At 50.9% G+C, this 20396-nt stretch overlaps 1 protein-coding gene across 4 annotated transcripts in view; it reads right to left on the bottom strand.

The window, feature by feature from the left end:
* Positions 1 to 2468: 2468 nt before the first annotated feature.
* The window catches only part of MORN5 (MORN repeat containing 5), a 34513-nt gene continuing 16585 nt past the window's right edge, over positions 2469 to 20396 (bottom strand). For 2 of the 4 annotated variants that reach the window (XM_027556180.1, XM_027556182.1), the window contains one exon: positions 17963 to 18775. In XM_027556180.1, the coding sequence (XP_027411981.1) occupies positions 18738 to 18775 (38 nt within the window). In that variant the 3' untranslated portion in view covers positions 17963 to 18737. Of the gene's footprint in view, positions 2672 to 17962; positions 18776 to 20396 lie in introns of those variants that run through there. The other 2 variants (XM_027556179.1, XM_027556181.1) reach the window with 2 other exon arrangements.

Below are 20396 nucleotides of genomic sequence, written 5' to 3'. Positions count from 1 at the left end.
CCTCCAGAGCACAACAGGATTCCATTTCTTTCCTGTTCTCTGGTGAAGGGCTCAGGCTCAGGCCTGGCCCCCAGAGTGGCAGGGCTGCTAGACAGTGAAACCCCTTCCAGCTAGGAGGCTGAGCAGAGTAAAGGCATCATGGTGGGTTTCTTCTCTAGTCTGTGCTGTGCCGGAAATCAGACTGGCTGGTGTCCCACCTCACTCCCGACCACACTCTGCTGGGTCCCGTGCTGACCTTGCAGGCTCAGAAAAGGGCCCGGGAGAAGCTCTCAGTCAGGCAAATGCTGTAGACGGATCCCTCCCCACGTGCTGTCTGGACTTGGGGAGGGGGGCACTTGAGCTGTATCTTCAGATGAGAAGTTCATGGAGTAAGTTCACAAGAGGAGATGCTGGGAGGCCAGAGACGAGCATAGAGGAACCTGATTGGGAAATGGGGTGGAGTGAAGGGAATACGGACTGGAGACGGGGGTGACAACTAGCCTGGCTGGGTTCCAGAGCCACCGTGTAATCTAGGGAGCAGGCATCCTGCTGCTGGCTGCCGAATTTTCTTTTAATGGCAGAACCGTTTGTAGAAGCCCAGGCTCACCAGGAAGGGAGGAGACTGGCTCTGCCTGGTTCGGAGGCTTCCCCAGCAGGCCCACCCCGCCCTTGCCCCACCCCACTTTGTGGCTTGGAACAGGGTCACGCATGAGCCTCGGCTAGGGGTGGCTGTGGTCCCCGCCCCTGCAGGGCCCCTCTGTTAAGCTGTTGCATGCTCCATCCCCGACCCCACCCCTTCCCTCCCTCTCCACTCCTCCAATCCATTTATCAAATGTTGATTTAGATATATGTGTATCTTTGAAAATAGTTTGTGTCTTTCTTTACCTGAATGTACTTTCTATTTTCAAAACATACTTTGGAATCCCCCAGTGGCCATCCATCCTATCTCCTGAGGTGACTGTTGCCTTGGAAGGGAAAGGTGATCTCTCCCCCAGCCCCAACCCCCCATCCCTCCATGGCTTAGCTGAACATGCCTAGACCTCCCTTGACCCCTGGCTCTGCACCAGCATGCCACTCACGGGTCCCCAATTCAAATGGCTAGTTTCTTGTCCCTGTAGACCTTGGCAGAGCCCTCCCAGGCCTGACTCCCTCTCCTGGGCAGACTGGTGAGCCACGGGACAAGGGGCAGGGAGTTGCAGGAGCCAGCAGCCTCTAAGATGGGAAAGCCAGGCAAAGATCCAGGATGCCTGTGGCCCAAGTATACCCCCCGGAACATGTTACCACTTCCTCTGCTGGTTTTCAGCTGACACATAAGATCCCTGGGGGTGATTCTGAAGAACAATTATTCTGTACACACAGCTAACAAATTAGTTTTTAAAGCAAGCACATACCGAATTCCTGCTAAGTGCCAGCTCCTTGTATTGTTTCATTCAATCCACACAGCTACCCTCTGGGTTTAAGCACCATCATACCCATTTTACAGATGAGGAATCTGAAACTCAGAGATGTGAAGTGACTTGCCCAAGGTTGTATGATACCTGTGATTGAGCTGGGATCCGAACCCAGGTGTGTATGATGCCAACACTGGATTCTTTCATACCAGGGGCACCATACTGATTCTGTGCTTAGGGTATGAGACCCAGCTAGGGAAGTTTCAGAGAGGGAGCAGCTGTTGTGGGCAACCATTTCTGTGCTTACAAGATACCAGCTGTGAACCTGGGCACAGTCATCGTGTCCTACTGCTCTATGAAATCAACATTGATCAGGCAGGCTGCTCCTGGTTTTAAAAAAAAGTAATAAAGCTGGGCTTTATCTTCAGAGGGACTCAGATTCAAATGCTGTATGACCGAGGTCAGGTCAAATCTCCCTGAACCTCAGATTCCCCCTCTGTAAAGGTGACATTAAGCTCTCTTGTACAAATAAGGCTATTATGAGGAGCTGAGGTAACATACCCACGCTGCCTGCACCTATGAATTGCTCATTCAATTACATGTATCTATCATTATAAGGTGATGGCTCTCGAACTTCCATATGTGTAAGAAATACCTGAGAATGCAAATTGCTGGGCCCCAGTCTCAGCGATTCTGATTAGCAGGTACTAGGGTGGGGCTCAGAGAAGGCAATGGCACCCCACTCCAGTACTCTTGCTTGGAAAATCCCATGGACAGAGGAGCCTGGTAGGCTGCAGTCCATGGGATTGTGAAGAGTTGGAGATGACTGAGCGACTTCACTTTCACTTTTCACTCTCATGCATTGGAGGAAATGGCAACCCACTCCAGTGTTCTTGCCTGGAGAATCCCAGGGACAGAAGAGCCTGGTAGGCTGCCATCTCTGGGGTTGCACAAAGTCAGAGACAACTGAAGCGACTTAGCAGCAGCAGCAGCAGCAGGGTGGGTCTAAGCATAGCTAGTTCACAATTTTGCCGAGGTGATTCTGACGCAAGTGGAATGAGGGTCCCATCCCAAGGAATAGTCTAAGGAAATCAGGGCCACTGACTGCAGAAAACCTTTATTCCTAGAGTCCAGTCAGGTCCTAGAACTATAGCCTGCCCTCCCCGGGCTAGCCAGGGCTGGGCGCACAGAAGGAAGCCTGTTATGGAGAGGCGACAGCACTCACGACTTGGGCTCAGGGCCCATGGTCTCGTCCCAGCCCTTCCGACACGTCCGGACGATCCACTCGTGCTCGTCATCATCTGTAAAGGAGAGGGGGAGCCAGTCAGGCCTCATGCTGGGAGCCCCCCAGGCAGGGTTTCAGGACTGGGGTGGTGTCAGAGGTGGACGCTGCTGACTGGATGGAGGCAGGCATGACATCATCGGGCTGTTCTGAGCTGGGCCCCTGCCCAGTGTGACATCCACTTAGGGCACCACTGGGACAGCTGGTCCAGGCCTTAGTTTATTCTCTGGGTTTTCCATTCTGGACCCTTCAGAGAACCCATGGTTCCTCTAGAGGGTCAACACTCTCTCTTTACTTGGGTCTTTTCGGTGAGGAGTGGAGAGGAGAAGCTGGGGGCCCTGCAGGCCCACAAGTGTTTATCTCCCTCAACTCAATCCTCGGGACCGCGCCTTCCTGTGGACAAGCAACAGGCTCGGAGGACAAGTTGTATGTCCACAGCCATGGGATAAGCACGTGGGAGAGCCTAGAACTTGAGCCCCAGGAACTTGTCTGCATACAAGGCCTGTGCTGTTTTGAAACCTGAGAGAGAGAAAGAGAGAGAGAGAGAGAGAGAGAGAGAAAGTGGAGGGGGGACCATAGCACACCACCAGCATCTCTCTGTGCCAGACCCCTCTGCAGACTGACTATTTTCATTTTTCCCCTTTATCCTCTAAACCCACACCCAGCCCCTCCTCTCACCACGACTAGAGACCCACTCCAATGGTGGGATGTGTACCCCTAAAAATGCATGTAACTCAGTAAAATATATTCTGCTGTTTTGTGTGCAAATGTGGTTTTAATTTACACAAATGGCATTGTGCTGTGAGTTTCATTGTGTCTCACTTTTTTTTTTTTTTCACTCAACACGATATTTTCAAGATCTGTTCTCATTGCAATGTGGACATCTCGTTCTTTGCTCCTGACCTAATATTCCTATTGCTCGCCTAATATTCCATGGCGAGTTTCCAGCTACTCATCCTCCCTGGATGGGCACGAAGGATGCCTCCACTTCCCATACCAGGAATGATGCTGGGACAGATGCTATGTTCTTGGGCACATCCTTTGGTGGGTCTGTGGAGAATTTCTCTGGGTCTGTATTCCAGGAGGAGGGTCACGGAGTTGTGCTAAGAGTCCATTCACCAGGACTCTCAGCAAAGCCCATGGTTTCCGCCCCCACCCCCAGCACCGCATTGCCGGCCAGTGGTCCCTCCCTTGTTCCTGCCCACTTCCTGGGGACAAAGAGGACCGGCCCCAATCCCTGCCTTCCTGTCTTGCCTCTGTCTTCCCCCGTGTCTAGTTCAGTGCTTCCCACCTAAGAGATCAGAGGATGGAATTACTCATCCTCCTTGGGTCAGAATCCCATGGGCAGAGGAGCCTGGTGGGCTACAGTCCATGGGGTCGCAAAGAGTCGGACACAACCGACCAACTAACACTTTCACTTCAACACTTGGGTGACAAACGGCAGAAGCTAGAGATAAAAGACACTCCTTGAGAGCTAAACCATGGGAAATCCCACAGAAATCCTGCCCTCCATACAACAGCCCCCTGCCAGGAACCCCCTTCCTCTTCTGGTCCAGGACCCAGGGAGACAAGACTTTTTGTCAGCTTACTGTGTGCTCTGAGCTTTACAAATCCCGGATCTCATTGAGTCCTTTGTGAGACCCCAGTAGGGTAGGGGCTTCCCAGGTGGCGCTAGTGGTAAAAAAAAAACAGCCTGCCAATGCAGGAGACCTAAGAGACATGGGTTAGATCCCTGGGTAGGGAAGAACCCCTGGAGGAAAGCATGGCAACCCACTCCAGTATTCTTGCATGGAAAATCTCATGGACAGAAGAGCCTGATGGGCTGCAGTCTATAGACTTGCAAAGAGTCAGACATGACTAAAGCAACTTAGCTAGGGGAGATTGCTCCATTTTATAAAGAGGACAAGCCTTGACTTATATGCATGGCCAGTGGAATTTAAACCAAGACTCATCAGACCCTGAAGCCGGACTTTCCACCCCAGGGCAGGCCTGAAGGTGCCAGAAGGCGAATCTGCCCCCATGGAGTAAGCCTCCTCTGTCCCCCACCCCAACTAGATCTCTGTCTGTGACCTCGACAAAGGCTCGCCGCCTGCAAGCTCTGGCCTGGGAGGACTGCCCTCAGCAGCTGGTGGGCCTCAGTTTCCCCTGGGGAGGCTACCGGGGAATCCTCGCGTGGCTGCCAACCCCCGCCCCCCAGGGCGGGGGCGGGGAAAGCGCGGCACACAAGGAGTTAAGCACTGGTGAAGCCCACTTTTGCCACACCGCAAGCAGCCTGGTTGATAATTACAGTTCTGAAGTCTCCAGGCTATTCGAATCAGTGCAGCTGCAACCTCTTCAGCGGTAACCCTGAAACCAGACCAACGGGGTTTATTGTGCTGAACCAGTCCTCCGGCCCCTCCCTGATAGTTACAAATTGACAGCAATGGCCTTAACAGCCCTCTTCACTACCCCTTTCCCTCTCTACCTGGCCGCTCAGCCACCAATTTGAATCACAGAAGCCTCTCCTCCCAGCAGCTGCTCCCCAACCCTCCCTCCACCTCCCTGGCGCCTCGAGGCGGCTCCCCTGGCCCTGCCACGCCAGGGTGAGGCTGCCGAAGCACATTTCATCAATATTTAAAATGGAATTAAACCTGCAGCTTTGATTAATGCCTCCCCGATCCCGGGAGTTGTGATTACTATTTTGCAAATTGCGATTGTTGGAATATGCTAATATGATTGTCTGAGAACATCTTCACCTTCTCAGATAATTTCCCCCCACTCTTTTTTTTTTTTTGGTAGGAGGAGAAGGGGAGAGGAGGGGAAAGAAAGATGGGGAAAAAACACCCCACAAACTCTTTAATCAATTGTAAATTATTACCCTCGGCACAATTGCTGGTGGTTCAGAGGAAGGGGAGGGAGATTTCTGGTTTGGTGCATTTATCTTGAAAAGTTTTGGCCCCCACTGGCCCAGTAATTCCACTCTGGGATGTTATCCTAAGGGAATAATCTATTTGTCCCAGTACTATTTAGAATCAAGAAAACTGAAATAACCCACGCTTCTAAAACAAGAGGATGATTACTTTGTTGTACATTCATTCATTTAACAAGTAATTTCTAAACACTGACTATATGCCAGGCATACAGCTATAGTTTGGTGGTCGGGGGAGGGACACCAAAGGCCACATGAGGGGATATTTAGCAGCTACTGAAAAAAAATATGATTATGAAGTCTACATAGCAATGTAGGAGAAATGTTTTGGATATGATAAGCCAAAAAAAAAAAAAAAGGTGGAAGGAGGTAAGAAACAAAATTACATAGTATAATCTGTGTACAAATTATGCACAAAAGAAAAAAAAAATAAATTGAATGGGAATAATGGTCAGCTCCTAGCAGTGGGGGTCGAGAGGTTCTTCTGTTTTGGATATTTCCTTAATCTTTTGTTAATATGTATCCACAATAGAAAAAATAAAAAGAATCATTGGCTTTTTTCCTACCCTCTAATGCTTTGGTAATTTCATGCATCTTAGTAATTGAAGTAAGATATTCCTAGGTTCCCAGAAACACCAATAGGGTTCTTGAATTTGTAAAAAGTAAAAAGACCCAGCATAAAAATATTGATAAAAATGCATAACATTTGGCAAATAGGCAAATCTCCTATGCAGAAGACTTCCAAATAATTTAGGTGGATACTCTGCCCTTGAGGAGACTGGGCATGACTCCTTTTTCCCCAGATGTGGGCTACCTCCTAAAAAGGACTTCCTAAATAGTGACTTCCTCCTAAAAAGGACAGTAAAGGAAGGGGGTGGGAGAAAAAAAGGAGTAACTTTTCAGTGAAGAAACCTGACAAACACACCTCGTCCAAGTGATCAAGGTCAATGTCAGCAGTGATAAGTTGTGTGGATAATGTGTAGCCTCGATTTGATGACAATGGCATTTACCTCCTCCCCTAAACTCATAACCCCCCTTAAATGATGTGAAACCCATCAGATAAATTCCAGTCATGGGGCATTTTAAAAACACTCCTCAAAAATGTCATCGAAAACAAGGAAAGTCTGAGAGACGGTCAGTGTCAAGAGGAACCTAAGGTGATGTGACAACTGAATGTGACGTGGTGTCGTGAGCGGGATCCCGGAACAGAGTAGAGGCATCACGGAAAGTCGTGAGCAGGATCCCAGAACAGAATAGAGGCGTCACGGAAAGACGGAGGAAAGAAGGAGAAAGTATGCTGTTACTAATATATCAACGCGTGCTCAGTCACTCGGTTGTGTCCTACTCTTTGCAACTGCACAGACTGTAGCCCGCCAGGCTCCTCTGTCATGGGATTCTCCAGGCAAGAATACTCCAGTGGGTTGCCGTTTCCTCCTCCAAATATGTCAGTGTTAGTTCATTAATGGTGTTATGCGCACGGTGCAATGTAAGATGTCAATCATAGGGAAACTGGATGTGGGGTACAGTTGAGAACACTTGGTACTGTTGCTTCAGTAAATTCTGTATATCTGCAATTGTTCTAAAATAAAACGCTTATTTTAAAAAAATGCCTGAAAATCCAGCATGCTCTGTAAAAGGTGAGATTATCGCATTCTCCGGGAGGAGTGGAAGTCTTTTCACCCACCCAACCATCTAGAATAAAGCCCTTCACACCCTTTTCTCTGTCCTGGGCCCTGCACATCACAGTTTATGAGCCCACACAAATATGAACAAGAAACCAGTGATTACCAGTGGGGACAGGGCGAGGGAAGCGCAAGCCCGGGGTCGGGGTCGGGGTTAGTATGGGGTTATATGAAGTCGTGTATGAAACCTGAAAATTGTAAAGAATTTAACGAATCTTTCATTCAATTAAAAAACTGTATTCTGCTGCTGCTGCTAAGTCACGTCAGCTGTGTCCGACTCTGTGCGACCCCATAGACGGCAGCCCACCAGGCTCCCCCGTCCCTGGGACTCTCCAGGCAAGAACACTGAAGTGGGTTGCCATTTCCTTCTCCAATGCATGAAAGTGAAAAGTGAAAGTGAAGTCGCTCAGTCGTGTCCGACTCTTCGTGACCCCATGGACTGCAGCCTATCAGGCTCCTCCATCCATGGGATTTTCCAGGCAAGAGTACTGGAGTGGGGCGAAAAATTGTATGAGTCTATGCTTAGTGGCATATCCCCTTATATATTTTTCCCTCCCACTAGGCATAAACCCAATGCAGGTATATGTCTTGTTGACCACTGCACCCAGCATACAGTTGGCAACCAATATATGCTTTGCCAGGTGAAGTCTCGAGTCAGTCTGTTGCCTTCTGATTTGTCTTTGATTGCTCTCAACAAACATTCCTGACACCTATTTCTTGGCATCCAGGTCCCAGCTCAAATGTTGCTTCTCAGTGGTCCCTGATCCAGCCACCTTCACTCCCAGTCACTCTATCTAGAGGCTTTCATTCTGCCTCCTTCATGGTGTACAGCTCTTGAGGCAATTTGCTTGTTTATTTATGTGTTGTCTGTCTCCCCATCCACACTGTGAGTTCCAGTGAAACCAGGGCATTGTTCACTGTGGCATCGTCAGACCAGTGTCTGGCACACAAGAGTGCTCAGCCCACATCTGTTGGATGAATGAATGAACGAATGAATCAAAAAGCCCAATCCTGTGGCCTGTCGTGTGCCTAGTGCTGGGGACAAGGGGATTGAGACTCAAAGGCTTGACCTAGGCACTCTACCAGCTTAATCTGTCTGCTCTTGGGGCACAAAGATATCTTTCCTTTTCTCTCTTATTTTTTAATTGGAGTATAGTTGCCTTACAATGTTGTGTTCGTTTCTGCTGTACAGCAAAGTGAATCAACTAGACGGATACATGTATCTCTTCTTTTTTGAATTTCCTCCCTATTTAGGTCACCACAAAACACTGAGTAGAGGTCCCTGTGCTACGCAGTAGGTTCGCATCAGTTATCTATTATATACGTGTGTGTGTCTGTGTCTGTTAGTCTCAGTCGTGTCTGATTCTTTGCGACCCCATGGACTACAGCCTGCCAGGCTCCTCTGTCCATGGAATTCTCCAGGCAAGAATACTGGAGTGGGTTGCCATTCCCTTCTCCAGGGGATCTTCCCAACCCAGGGATCAAAACCGTGTCTCCTGCATTGCAGGCAGATTCTTTACCATCTGAGCCACTAGGGAGGCCCATTACATACACAGTAGAGTATATATATATGTCAACCCCAGTCTCCCAATTCATTCCACCTCTGGGGCCACAAAGATTTCTTTATTCTGGTTCTCAAACTTTGGAAGTGACCCCGCTGTTCCCCACATCCCCTCCCCTGCCTGACCCGATGAGTCTCACCCATCACCAGGAGAAAGAGGCATCTTATAGAGACGAAAAGTGACTGGGAAGAGAGACTCCACATCTGCCCGCAGGGTCCCCTGCTGAGAAGTCTTCCCTGCAAAGGCTGCCCACTCCTTCGCCTGGACTTTGAGGCCTTTCCAGCTGGCCTCCCCAGCCCGCCTCACACTGTGAAATGCAGCCACCCTGTTTGCAGTTGGCCACAGGCAGGTGCTCAGTGCCCCGTGCTTTCGTACACGCCATTCCAGGGAGGGGGACACTCTTCCTTTTAGGAGAGAGAGGCCCAGGGCACGTCCCATTTCTGGACCCTTCTGGATGTAAAAGTGAAGGAAGACCTCAACATGAGTAATAACAATTGCAATATATTTTAAACACAGTTTAACAACGTAATGTTTTTAACACAAAGAACCAAATGTAACATAAAAGTGCTATTCTAGAATTTCTGTCAAAGGAGTAGAAATCCACAGTGCATTAAGGACGGTGTGGTCAGGAAATGGGGCTGCCTGCATAAACATGATTTTCTTTCAGGCCTCACATGGTTCTGACTTCAGGCCCTGAAGAACGTGTGTCCTCCAAGCCCTCTTCCCCCGCACCTGGGCCCTGCCTGGAGGTCACTTTCTCTGACCCAGGTCAAGGTCATGGTATTGGTCACGGTCACCCCTGCCAGCCAAGGGGAGCCATGATCAATTCACTTCTGTTCTTCAGAGCCCAATGCAGATCGAGCACTTAAGAAGTATTTAATAAATACAGGGTGAATGAATGAAGAAAGAAATGTAAATTTGGGGACATAAAAGTAAGAATTACCCTGTGGGATTGAGACAAAGGGGAAAGAATTTCTTCTCCACCCTCAGCAAACGGAGCTGAGAGGGCAAAGTAGACATGCCAAGTGCAGGACCCAGGCCGCTGGCTCCTTTTCCTTTTCTGTCTGGAGGCCATGGACGGGGCAGCCCCACCGCACGGGGAGGGTGGGTTGTCTGGGCTCATACCTGGGCGCCAGGCACGCTCAGGAAGCTCAAAGCCCTGACTGGCCTGGGGCCGACCTCACAATGAAGGCAGGCCTGCACAGGCCACCGAGTGTGGCCCAGGTCACCCGGGGTGGCATTCGTGCAGCCTGCACATCGGTGCAGGGCTAGGGGAAGAAGTGTCTTGCAAATCGAACAGCAAATGCAAGGCCATCTTGGCTCCCCTGATGGCTGGCAGGGAGACACCGTGGTACCGTGGGTTAGGGGCATGAACTTTGGAGCACAGCAGCTGCTAGCTTGGAGATCTTGGTCAAGTGGCCTCACATCTGGGTGTCATTTCCTCGTCTGCAGAGGTGGCTGCCTGGAACAGTCAATCGAGATCATTTCCAAAAGCGCTTAGTATGTTGCCTGCAGGAAATGCGCCCAAACCAAAGATGGACAGAAACTGTCATCACAAGGTAGGACTTCAGGCACCTGTGACCACACAGCATAGGCTGGAAGGAGTTCTGGGTCCTATGTGAGCCCAGCTGCCAGCCTGCTGGGTGATCTTAGACAAGTCACTGCCCCTCTCTGAGCGAGCTTGTCCATACAGGGGGTTTCACCAGACCTCTGGCAAAGGGCAGAGTGGGGACTGGTGGAGCTGAACAGCCCTGGGTGGGCACCCAGGAGGTATGAGCTAGGATCATCATTTTGATGGGTCCTTAATTCCCAAACTGGATACCTTCATGGGAGTATTCTTAAGGAACTCAGCACCCTTGGGACTTCTGGTTCCCTATGGGGGGTGCAGGGAGGAACCAGGGAGGAGGAGGTCTTTACACAAGGATCAGCATCATAAGGATCAAGAGCTGCAGCTCAGCTAATGATTTTGTTCAAAGCGAGGGGCAGGCCAGGGCAGGCAGGCCCAGAGAAGGCAAAGGGGTGGATTCAGGTCACCAGGTACCCACAAGCCCGATGTCGCTAGCTCTCGGCAGGCCTTTGGGCCAACCGCACCTGTGGTCACCAGCGCTCTGCAGTGCCCACCCGGCATGCAGGGGCCTCGGGTGGGGACTGGGAAAGGGAAGAGTTCAGGATGAATCGAGGTGTCCAGCCTCGGGAAAGGGGACGAGGGTCACAGTGGCCGAGCACCAGGGAGGTGCGGGGCTCTGTGGGAAGAGGGTCACACCTGTCCCCACCTTAGTGAGTAAACGCGGTTGCCCCAGTTAGGACGAGGACATGGAGGTTTAAGCAGCGGTGAAGGCATGTCCCCACTTCATTCCACCAGCGTGGAGGGGAAAAGCTCAGCCGGCTGGTGTGGGCATCACCCTCACTGAGGCTGCCACAAGCGGTGTGCTTCCCTCCAAATGTGAGCGTCTACCCTAGTGTGAGCATAAATGTGTTCAAGCATGCATCGGCGTGTGCTGCGTGTGTAGGCGGCTGTGTCTGAGGTGCCTGGTGAAGAGAAGAGAGTCCCCTTCGGGGACCCTCAGCCCGCGTGTGGCATGTGGTGTCTGTGAGACACGTGCGTGGCAGGCGGTGTCTGAGTACCCGGGTCTGCGGTGTGTGGTCAGACGTTGAGGGAGGGCGTGCATCCCACCTGCAGTGACAGCCCAGTGCGCATCTAGAACACCAGGCCACGCCAGGCTCTGGGGCAGGAGCTGGACTGTGAGAACTGCCCTCTTTCCCCGGGGTCAAGGCCAGTGCATGCTCAGACGCGCTTTATGAACCATGGCTTCGGGCTGGGGTGGGATCTGCATGGCAGACCTGGCGCCCCAGCCGGAGGAGGGGTGCAGGAGCCGAACCCGAAGCCCCAAAGTCCAGCCACACCCTCTGTACAAACGCAGGGCTTTGGGAGCTGGAGGGCAGGGCTAGGCCCCCGGTGAGCCAGTGCCCACAGTGAGGGCGGTCACCAATGCCCGACAAGAAAGAGGCTTTGAAGTTGGCTAGCAGTGGTGTGGCCAGAGGCCAAGGCCATGGCGTGGCCAATATTGACTGAGGGATTGCTGCCCAGGCAGAGCCTGCTATTGGGCAGGAAGGGAGGCCCAGGCTACTCTTGCTTCCCCAAAAAGGAGCATCTTCTGGGCTGGGTGGGTGGAGGTCTTGCGGGAGGAATGGGGGGGCGGTGCAGGTGAGGCCAGGCTGCTTCACTCACTGGGAATAGAGGGGCAGAGCCCGGCACCCACAGGCTTGTCAAGGCTTATTCAAGTGTAAGAGACATGGGGAAAATGACTGACTCGGGAACTTGAAACGGGAAACTGCGACACTGAGATTAATAAATGTGATAATTAATGCATTAAGCCTGAATTAATGATCAAATTTAGAAACCCAAACAATGTTATTACACTTGAAATCAATTTGTGGGCTTGGTTTCCTCAGTTTTCAAGAATTCTCCAGTGTGCACACAAGCTTTCAAGAAATCACAGCCAATTGTTAAAGTCTTGTAGTCAACCAATCCACCAAGCAAAGTTTTCAAAATCCTTTTGGGGTTTTAACAGCAAAAAATGATATTCAATGTGGGACTGTGGATATGTTCTGTTTATGTTGAAATGATTGGGGTGAGACCTCCAGGGTCAGACCTAGGGCTGGATCGGGCTGTAACTGGGGGGAGAGTGAATCTGGACAGCAGATATGGTGGCCTGGTATCAGGAAGCGCATCTGCGTGCCTGAGCTCACGTGACCCTCATACCAGCTCTGTTGTGTGTAGTTGGTGATGGCTCAGGTGCTGTTTCCTCTGCTCCAGCTGGTGGGTAAGGTGCCACTAGTGGTCAAGAACCGGCCTGCCAATGCAGGAGACAAGAGAGACGTGGGCTCAGTCCCTGGGTCCCCAGGATCTCCTGGAGAAGGGAATGGCAACCCACTCCAGTATTCTTGACTGGACAATCCCATGGACAGAGGAGCCTCGTGGGCTACAGTCCATGGGGTCACAAAGAGTGGGACACGACCGAAGCGACTCAGCACACAGCACACTCACAGCACAGTCGGTGGGTAAAGGCGGAAAGTGCCCACAGTCATCATGACCCTTGAGAATCTCCAAGGAAGGTCCCAGCCTGGAGAAGGACATCTCACGAAGACGTCACACATGATTCTGACACTGTTGGGACAGAGTTATTCCTGCTGTTGTGGTCCTGACGGGCAGCTGGCCTGTGTTTATGGGCCATATCGGTAAAAACAAAAATACACATCCTTAAATACTAGCATAAAAAAAAAAAATACTAGCATCAGCCGTGTGCGGCAGGTGTACTCAGGACAGGAGACCACTAACTCACATCTTCCTGCTCACTCCACAGCACATGCGTGCTAAGCAGGGGAGGGCGCTAAGTCACAGCATCATTTACATCGCCATTCTTCTCGTTTCCCTGAGCCCCACTTTTATTTTTCAAGCACTCACAATGGCATCTGCGTTCACTAAACATGTTTGTGATGCCAGGCCGCTGTGCACGGGCAGCACTGGGAAGCCAAGGATGGGGCCCAAGGTCACTGGCTGGCCCTCACTCGACCCTCTGCTCCCTTTCACCCCTGCTCTCCTTCACCCCTGCTCTCCAGCTGCGTGTGGACAATGGACTGATGGGGATAGGCCTGGCGGTTGGGCCTGTCCTCCAAGTGGCAGATGCTGAGGGCAGAATTAACTCTGGGACAGCAGGGATGGCCAGGGGAATGTTAGGATGTTAAGGACCTGCAGAACTCAGCAAAAGACGTGAACTTGGTCCTCACAGCAATCTTGCAAAGTCAGTGTTTTTATCCTGATTCACAGAGGAAGGTTTGAGGCTCAGAAAGACGGGGTTATATGTCCAAGCTGACTCTGCTAATGAGGGGCACAGGCTCACACCCAAGTCTATCACTTGAGCTGCAGCCTTTAGCCACTACACACTCTCCTAGAAAATCCTTGTGCAACTGCCACAGCTTTACTCCTCACTGTCTGAAGGGTTGAAGCTCAGCTCCCTGACCTGGCGATCAAGGCTCTCTCCCACCCTGGGTCCCTCTGCTTTACACGCCCAGCTCAGGCACACTCTACACACCCGTCAAAGTCCACTCTGTCCATCACTGCCTAAGGGAGGTCTCCCTTGACTACTGCTCTGTCCAACACAGTATCGGGTCTCAGGGACTGCATCTTGAGGACCTGGGCCCCTGCGCCTCTCCGTGCCTTTTCCTTCCCTTCTGTGCAGCAAAACCCACCTCTCAAGCTTCAAAGCCTAGCCCAACACCACCTTTCCTAGAACATCAACTCAACTACCCTTGGGACACACTTGCCCTTTGCTCTCTGCTCCCCCAGCACATTGTGCTTCTGGCTCCTGGCACCAGCAAAGCAGGGGCACTCCCAGTTTTTTGCAGAAAGAATCTCATATCTGATATTCCACATTAAACATGAATATAAACCTCATGGGGAATATAGAATTACGTTGGACTTCCATACATTTATTTTTATAGTTTCTGTTATTTTAATTTCTAACCTATATCTTGAGAGGTGGGAGGTTCACTACAGCCTTTTAAACACCTAGGCTCTAGGCTTCTTCTCTCTTCTGTCCAGAGACTTCCCATCCTGGGTCCTGGAATTGACTACTTATGCACCCCCCCTACCTTTCCTTGGCATGGGAGGTTAGGGGGAGGCAATATACACTTAGCTGGCCCCTAGTTGGGACCCTGGTATCTGTAGTGGATCAGTTAAGGCCCGTGTCTGAGGTGATCTTAGAGGGTCTGAGGCTCCAGATGAATAAGAAATGATGAGGGTGATGGGAACACATCCAGAACATTACCAAAAGCAAGCTAGAGAGATTAGGAACTTCAGGCCTCCAGCCCAGTTTTGAAATTGGCATCAAACGCAGGTGGGAGGAGGCCAGAGGGCACCTTGCCAAGGTCATGCTGGCTCCTCCCTTTGGGGCATGGGGTTAAGGAGACCCTGCCTCTCAACCAGCACCAGCCCCTGGGATAGAAACCCCAACTGCGATCGCCAGCAGACATGAAGCTCATCACGGGCCCCCACATCATCTCAATAAACACCACAACCCTGGAAGGAAGGTCCTTGTTCTACCCCCGTCTTTCCTATGAGGCAACCGGGAGCTCAGAGAAGTGAAGTGACTAGCTCGAGGTCGCACAGGGGGCCAACGGCAGAGTCGGGGTCTGAGGCCAGATCTGGCAGGCTCCCCAGACCGGCCCGCAGCCCTGCAACGCCTCTCCTGGACCTGAGGCTGTGCGAGGCTCGCAGCCAACTGTCCAGGGCTCTAGCGCGTGGGCTGAGGAAGTGAGATGAGGCTCCTGTCCCCTGGGCTCTGGCCTTGCAGCCACTTCTATTAAAGGAGACAAAACAAACCACGCTGGTGCTGGCCCGGGCGGACTCCGGCCACGGAAGGGGAAGCTGTGTCCTCTGGATGCTTCCAGGAGGCTGCTGCGGGTTGGGGGGAGCGGGGGATGCATTGTTGTCAAGAGTCCTGTGGGCACAACGGCTGGAGGGGGAATTTCCAGGGCCTCTGGAATCCCCGTGGGGAGAGAGGAGGGCAGGGAGCGATTCCCGCAGGTCAGGGAGGGGCAGCAGGCTGCCATTTCTGGAGCAAGGACCCTCACAGGGGGCCTGATCCCACCCTCTGGTGGGGAGGGTCTAGTGTTTTTCTCGGGGGAGAAGGCCCACAGCTTTGCCAGACTCTTGGAGAAGCTCATATTGGTTCACAGCGTGGCCTCTGGTATCAGACACACCTGGTTCAAATCCCGACCCCTCCCTTTACTAACTGCACCCATCAGTAAGTAACTTACTCCCTGAGCCTCAGTTTCTGCCTCTGCCAAATCAGGATAGTGATGCATTCCTCAAAGGACCAGGGTGTGGTGAGTCCCTGGTGCAGTGAAGGCATTTGATAACTCAGAATTCCCTTCCTACCCCTTCAGCTGAAAGCAGATGCCGGGATCTGGGGCCCGTGTGGGCATTTTATTTGGCAGTTACGAGGGTGATATTATCCCTCCACAAAGCCTTCATTATGGTGCCGCTAACAATACCGCAGATAAGGCAGGCACGGCCCTGCGTGCCAGCCTGCAGGTGATTATAACATTTGGGTAAATTGCCTTTTGTCTCGCGGAGAGATGACAGCGGGAGGGGGTGGGGCAGGAGACTCGATCAGCCATCTTGCAGAAACCACGGCAGCGGCGGCGGGGGCGGCGGGTGGTGGGTGGTGGTGTGGGAGGGGGAGCACGGTGTGGGAGGGGTGGGCAGCATGGGTTTGCAGGAGGAGCCCCGGCTGGCAGTGGGAAGGCAAGTCCAGCTGCAGACAGACTGTGTGGGGTCGAGTACCTCACCCCGCCTTGCTGGGTCTCAGCTTTCTCACCTGTCGGGTGGAGGCAGAGGCTTCAAGATGAGAAGAGTCTTGGTTTACTGGTGGCACTGAAAGACTCCTGTTCTTTGGCCAGGTTTTGAGCAATAAAGTGGGCAGAGAACTATCTAGGGGAAAAGAGCCACTACTACCGTCTTACACTCCTTAGGTATTTTAAAATCTCTGGGCCACTAGGAAGGCCCTCGGTTCTTTCTTTCACTACTAGACTCCAGCTTCTCACGCAGAAGCAGCTCAAATGTCATCCTTAGCTCTGAGTCCACGAGACCTGGGTTCAAATTCCAGCCCTACCACTCGTTACCTGAGGAACAAAGCATTTCACCTCACCTCAGTTTCATCATCTACAAAATGGAAATAATAAATACAACTCTTTTACAGGATTACTGTGAGGGTTAGGTAAAAGAAAATCAATTATTGAAAGTGCTCAAACCAGTACCTGGCACATCATAAGCACTTAGTCATTGATGGCTATTAGCTTTTTCACCCGGACTATGGATACCTTTTTATATCAATACATCCATTCCTTCACTGCCATTTTGACAGCTGCATTCTATTTTATTGAAAGGATATATCGTTTTTTTATTTAATGAATTCCCTCCTGTTGGACATCTGGGATGTTTCTGGTTCTCAACTGTTTAAATGATAACTGGAGAAACTTTAGAAGACCAAGTGGTCTTTCACTTCCAGGTGCTCACTACACAGCTTTTTAAAAATTAGGTTGAAAGTGAAAGTCGCTCAATCATGTCCGACTCTTTGCAACCCCATGGACTATACAGTCCATGGAATTCTCCAGGCCAGAATACTGGAGTGGGTAGCTTTTCCCTTCTCCAGGGGATCTTTCCAACCCAGGGATTAAACCCAGATCTCCCGGATTGCAGGCAGATTCTTTACCAGCTGAGCCACAAGGAAAGCCCAAGAATAATGGAGTGGGTAACCTATCCCTTCTCCAGTGGATCTTCCAGACCCAGGAATCGAACTGGGGTCTCCTTCATTGCCGGCAAATTCTTTACCAACTGAGCTATCAGGGAAGTCCAAAAGTTAGGTTGCTGCTGCTGCTGAGTCACTTCAGTCATGTCCGACTCCATGTGACCCCATAGACGGCAGCCCATTAGTCTCTTCTGTCCCTGGGATTCTCCAGGCAAGAATACTGGTGTGGGTTGCCATTTCCTTCTCCAATGCATGAAAGTGAAAAGTGAAAGTGAAGTAGCTCAGCTGTGTCCGACTCTTAGCAACCCCATGGACTGCAGCCTACGAGGCTCCTCCACCCACTGGTTTTTCCATGCAAGAGTACTGGAGTGGGGTGCCATTGCCTTCTCTGAAAAGTTAGGTTAGGAACAGATAAACACCAGTCTCTGGGAGCTCCATGCTCAGGACAGAGAGTTTTGGAGTTGGTCAGGCAAAGCAGAAAGAGGCAAAGCTCTGAAGACAGATGAGCTCAAGTGTGAATCCCAATTCCTGCCAAATTCCCTGGGGAAATTCTTTAGCCACATGGAGCCTCACTTTCCTCATTTGTCAAACAGGGTTCATGCGAATACAACCCTCTCCTGGAGTTGAGTGTCTGGTGCAGGGTCAACGCTCAGTCAAGGCCAGCTGAGTCACCCCCTCCCATCCTCTTTATCCTCTCCATCCTCATTCTGGTAGAACCAGCCTCCACCTCCCAAAGGCTCCGAATCACCCACATGAGGTCACTCTCTGGACCACCACTCACACCCCTTCTTCCCATTGTCCATTTCACTCGGGGTACATTCCAACGAGGCTTGTGATTTTGATTTTAAATTCTGTCTGGAAACCACAGGTTCAAACGCAAAGGGGCTCTATCCGCAAATAATCGCTGGTATGCGATATTTTTAAGAAGCCCGAGCCATTGTTTCTGATTGAAGGAAAGTTGGTGCTATTTTGAAGAGCAGCACGATTAAGCAGTGGCGTTCTCTCTTTAACTGTTGGGAATTATACGCTGTTTGAAAGATTTGTGAGCTCTAGGACATTTGCCAGATGTGCTTGATTCGACATTTCAGACAACAAAGGGGATAATGTTGGCGGGAATCTTGACGGCATTTCTGATGATCAGGATATTCTCTGAAGATGGTACTGAGACCTTTCGGGGGAAGAATTTCAGCTTTCACATAAACTAATTTGGGATGCTCACTCTCTGTCTTTCACAAAGCAAATTTAGTTCATTGTTAGTTGTATATGTTAAAATGGTTACGAGGGTTTTTTTCCTTTGAATATTAATAATGTGCCTTTCATCTGAGACACGCGCATGGGGTATCATTAATTGCGGGGAGGGAGGAAGGCTTAGTGGTGCAGTTATTTTGCAAATGATTCCTGCTAGTAACATCGAGGCAGGCAATGGCTCCATGAAGAGACACACGTACACGGCGCCAGCACGACTTGGGCACATCCTTCCTGAGAGGAATGCCTGGGTTGGGTGAGCAGTCGGGGGGGCTGCCCACAGTCTGCAAAGGATCCTTTATAAAAAAAGGTAGCATCTCCTTTGGTGACTGTGGTGGTTTTGTCTCAAGATTATCAAATGGACCTTTTCATTCATTTAGAGCATCGCTGAGTTCCCCCTGGTGCCAGGAACACCTGTGAATGAGACACAGACGGTCTGAGAGCAGAGGTGTTGAGTAAAGAATAAGCTAGGATGGGGACTTCCCTGGTGGTCCAGTGGTTAAGACTTCACGCTCCCAGTGCAAGGGGCCCGGGTTCAATCCCTGATCAGCAAAGTAGGTACCACACGCCACAGCTAAAGATACCGCATGCCACAATGAGGATCGAAGATCCCGAGTGCCGCAGCCAAACAAATTAATATTAAAGAAAAGAATGAGCTAGGACACAAAGCTGGCAAGCAGAGGAAAAGGACAGGGTTTGGGTAGAGTCGGGTTTGACTCTTGACTCTGTCACCAGCTATGTAACTGGGAGCAAGTTATTAACCTATTTGACACCAGATCGTTTCATTGCAAACTGTGGCTCTGGAAAAATTTCTCCCTTGGGATGGTGTGAAAAGCAGAGAAGATAAACAGGAAAGGTGCCAAGTGAGGGCCTGGTGAGGCACCTTCTTGTCCCGAGTTCCTGCCCAGCTTCGTGGCCCTGAGCTGTGGGTGCTCAGCTGAACCTGCGTGCCATTCTTGCAGGGCCGCAGGCAAAGACTTCATGGCCTTCTGCTGTGTGCTGAGCATGGAGAGATAAGGAAAGCGGGGAGGGCATTTTCGGCTGGGGGAACAGATGAAGTGAGAATAGAGCCATGTTGATCAATGGAGGGCAGCTAGTCTGCTTGGCTGGAACACGGGGAGGGGAAAGACAGGAAGGCATAAGGTAGACTGGGGCACTGAACAACATAGCTAAGAGTCTGCAGACCCCAGAGTTTCAGCAGGATTTCATTTCCCGAGCAAAACCCCCCGAGGAGGCAGAAAGACCTAGAGTATCCAATCGCATGTCTCCCCAGTGCCTTCTCTACTCTCAAACACCTAGAGGAATCTTAGCAACCCCCTGGGCACACTCTCTTCTCTCTCCCACAGCCTGGGCCAGTAATCAGCAGAATGATATCAGTCACAACTACCGATTGCTGAACAGGCGTCTTGAGCTGGGTGCTAAGTACTTTTCATACTTAACCCCATCTTTTCTAACCCTAATTCCAGATTAAGTACTACTATAATGCCCATTTTACAGATGAGGAAGCTGAAGCTCCAAGAGGAGACAAGAAGTAAGCTATGCATGGTCACCCAGTTGGCCAGTGGTGGATCTGGGACCAGAGGACAACCAGAGACGTGGATCCAGGTCCTGGGCGTTTCTCTACCATCTCTCTGAGCTCTTCCGGCTCTCAAGCCTCCTGCAGTAGGGAGCTCCTATCTCAGTCTCTGTTTTATGTCTGCTGTGTTGGTTGGAATATTGCCTACACTGAGTTGCTGTCTTTTATGCTTTATGGTCCCAACAGAAGCTGCATCAGGGTGGAGTGAGAAGACTACAGGACTTGTAGGAAGAGAGGAGTGGGTTAGAGTCTCAGCTTCACCATCACTGGTCTATCATTGATCACTCCCTGACCTTGATTCCTAATCTCAGGACACGCCCATTCCCGGCTCACTGGATGCATGGGAAGTTTCCATGAGACACAGGGCTCAAAAGCTCATGGGCTTTACGGCAGGCACCTTAAACGACAGATGCTGGGGATTCCCTGGCAGTCCTGCAGTTAGGACTTGGCACTTTCGCT

Source organism: Bos indicus x Bos taurus, chromosome 11, assembly GCF_003369695.1.
Source record: "Bos indicus x Bos taurus breed Angus x Brahman F1 hybrid chromosome 11, Bos_hybrid_MaternalHap_v2.0, whole genome shotgun sequence".
NCBI lineage: Eukaryota > Metazoa > Chordata > Mammalia > Artiodactyla > Bovidae > Bos > Bos indicus x Bos taurus.
Note: the sequence above shows the minus strand (reverse complement) of the source record. Positions and strands in the feature narration are given on the sequence as shown.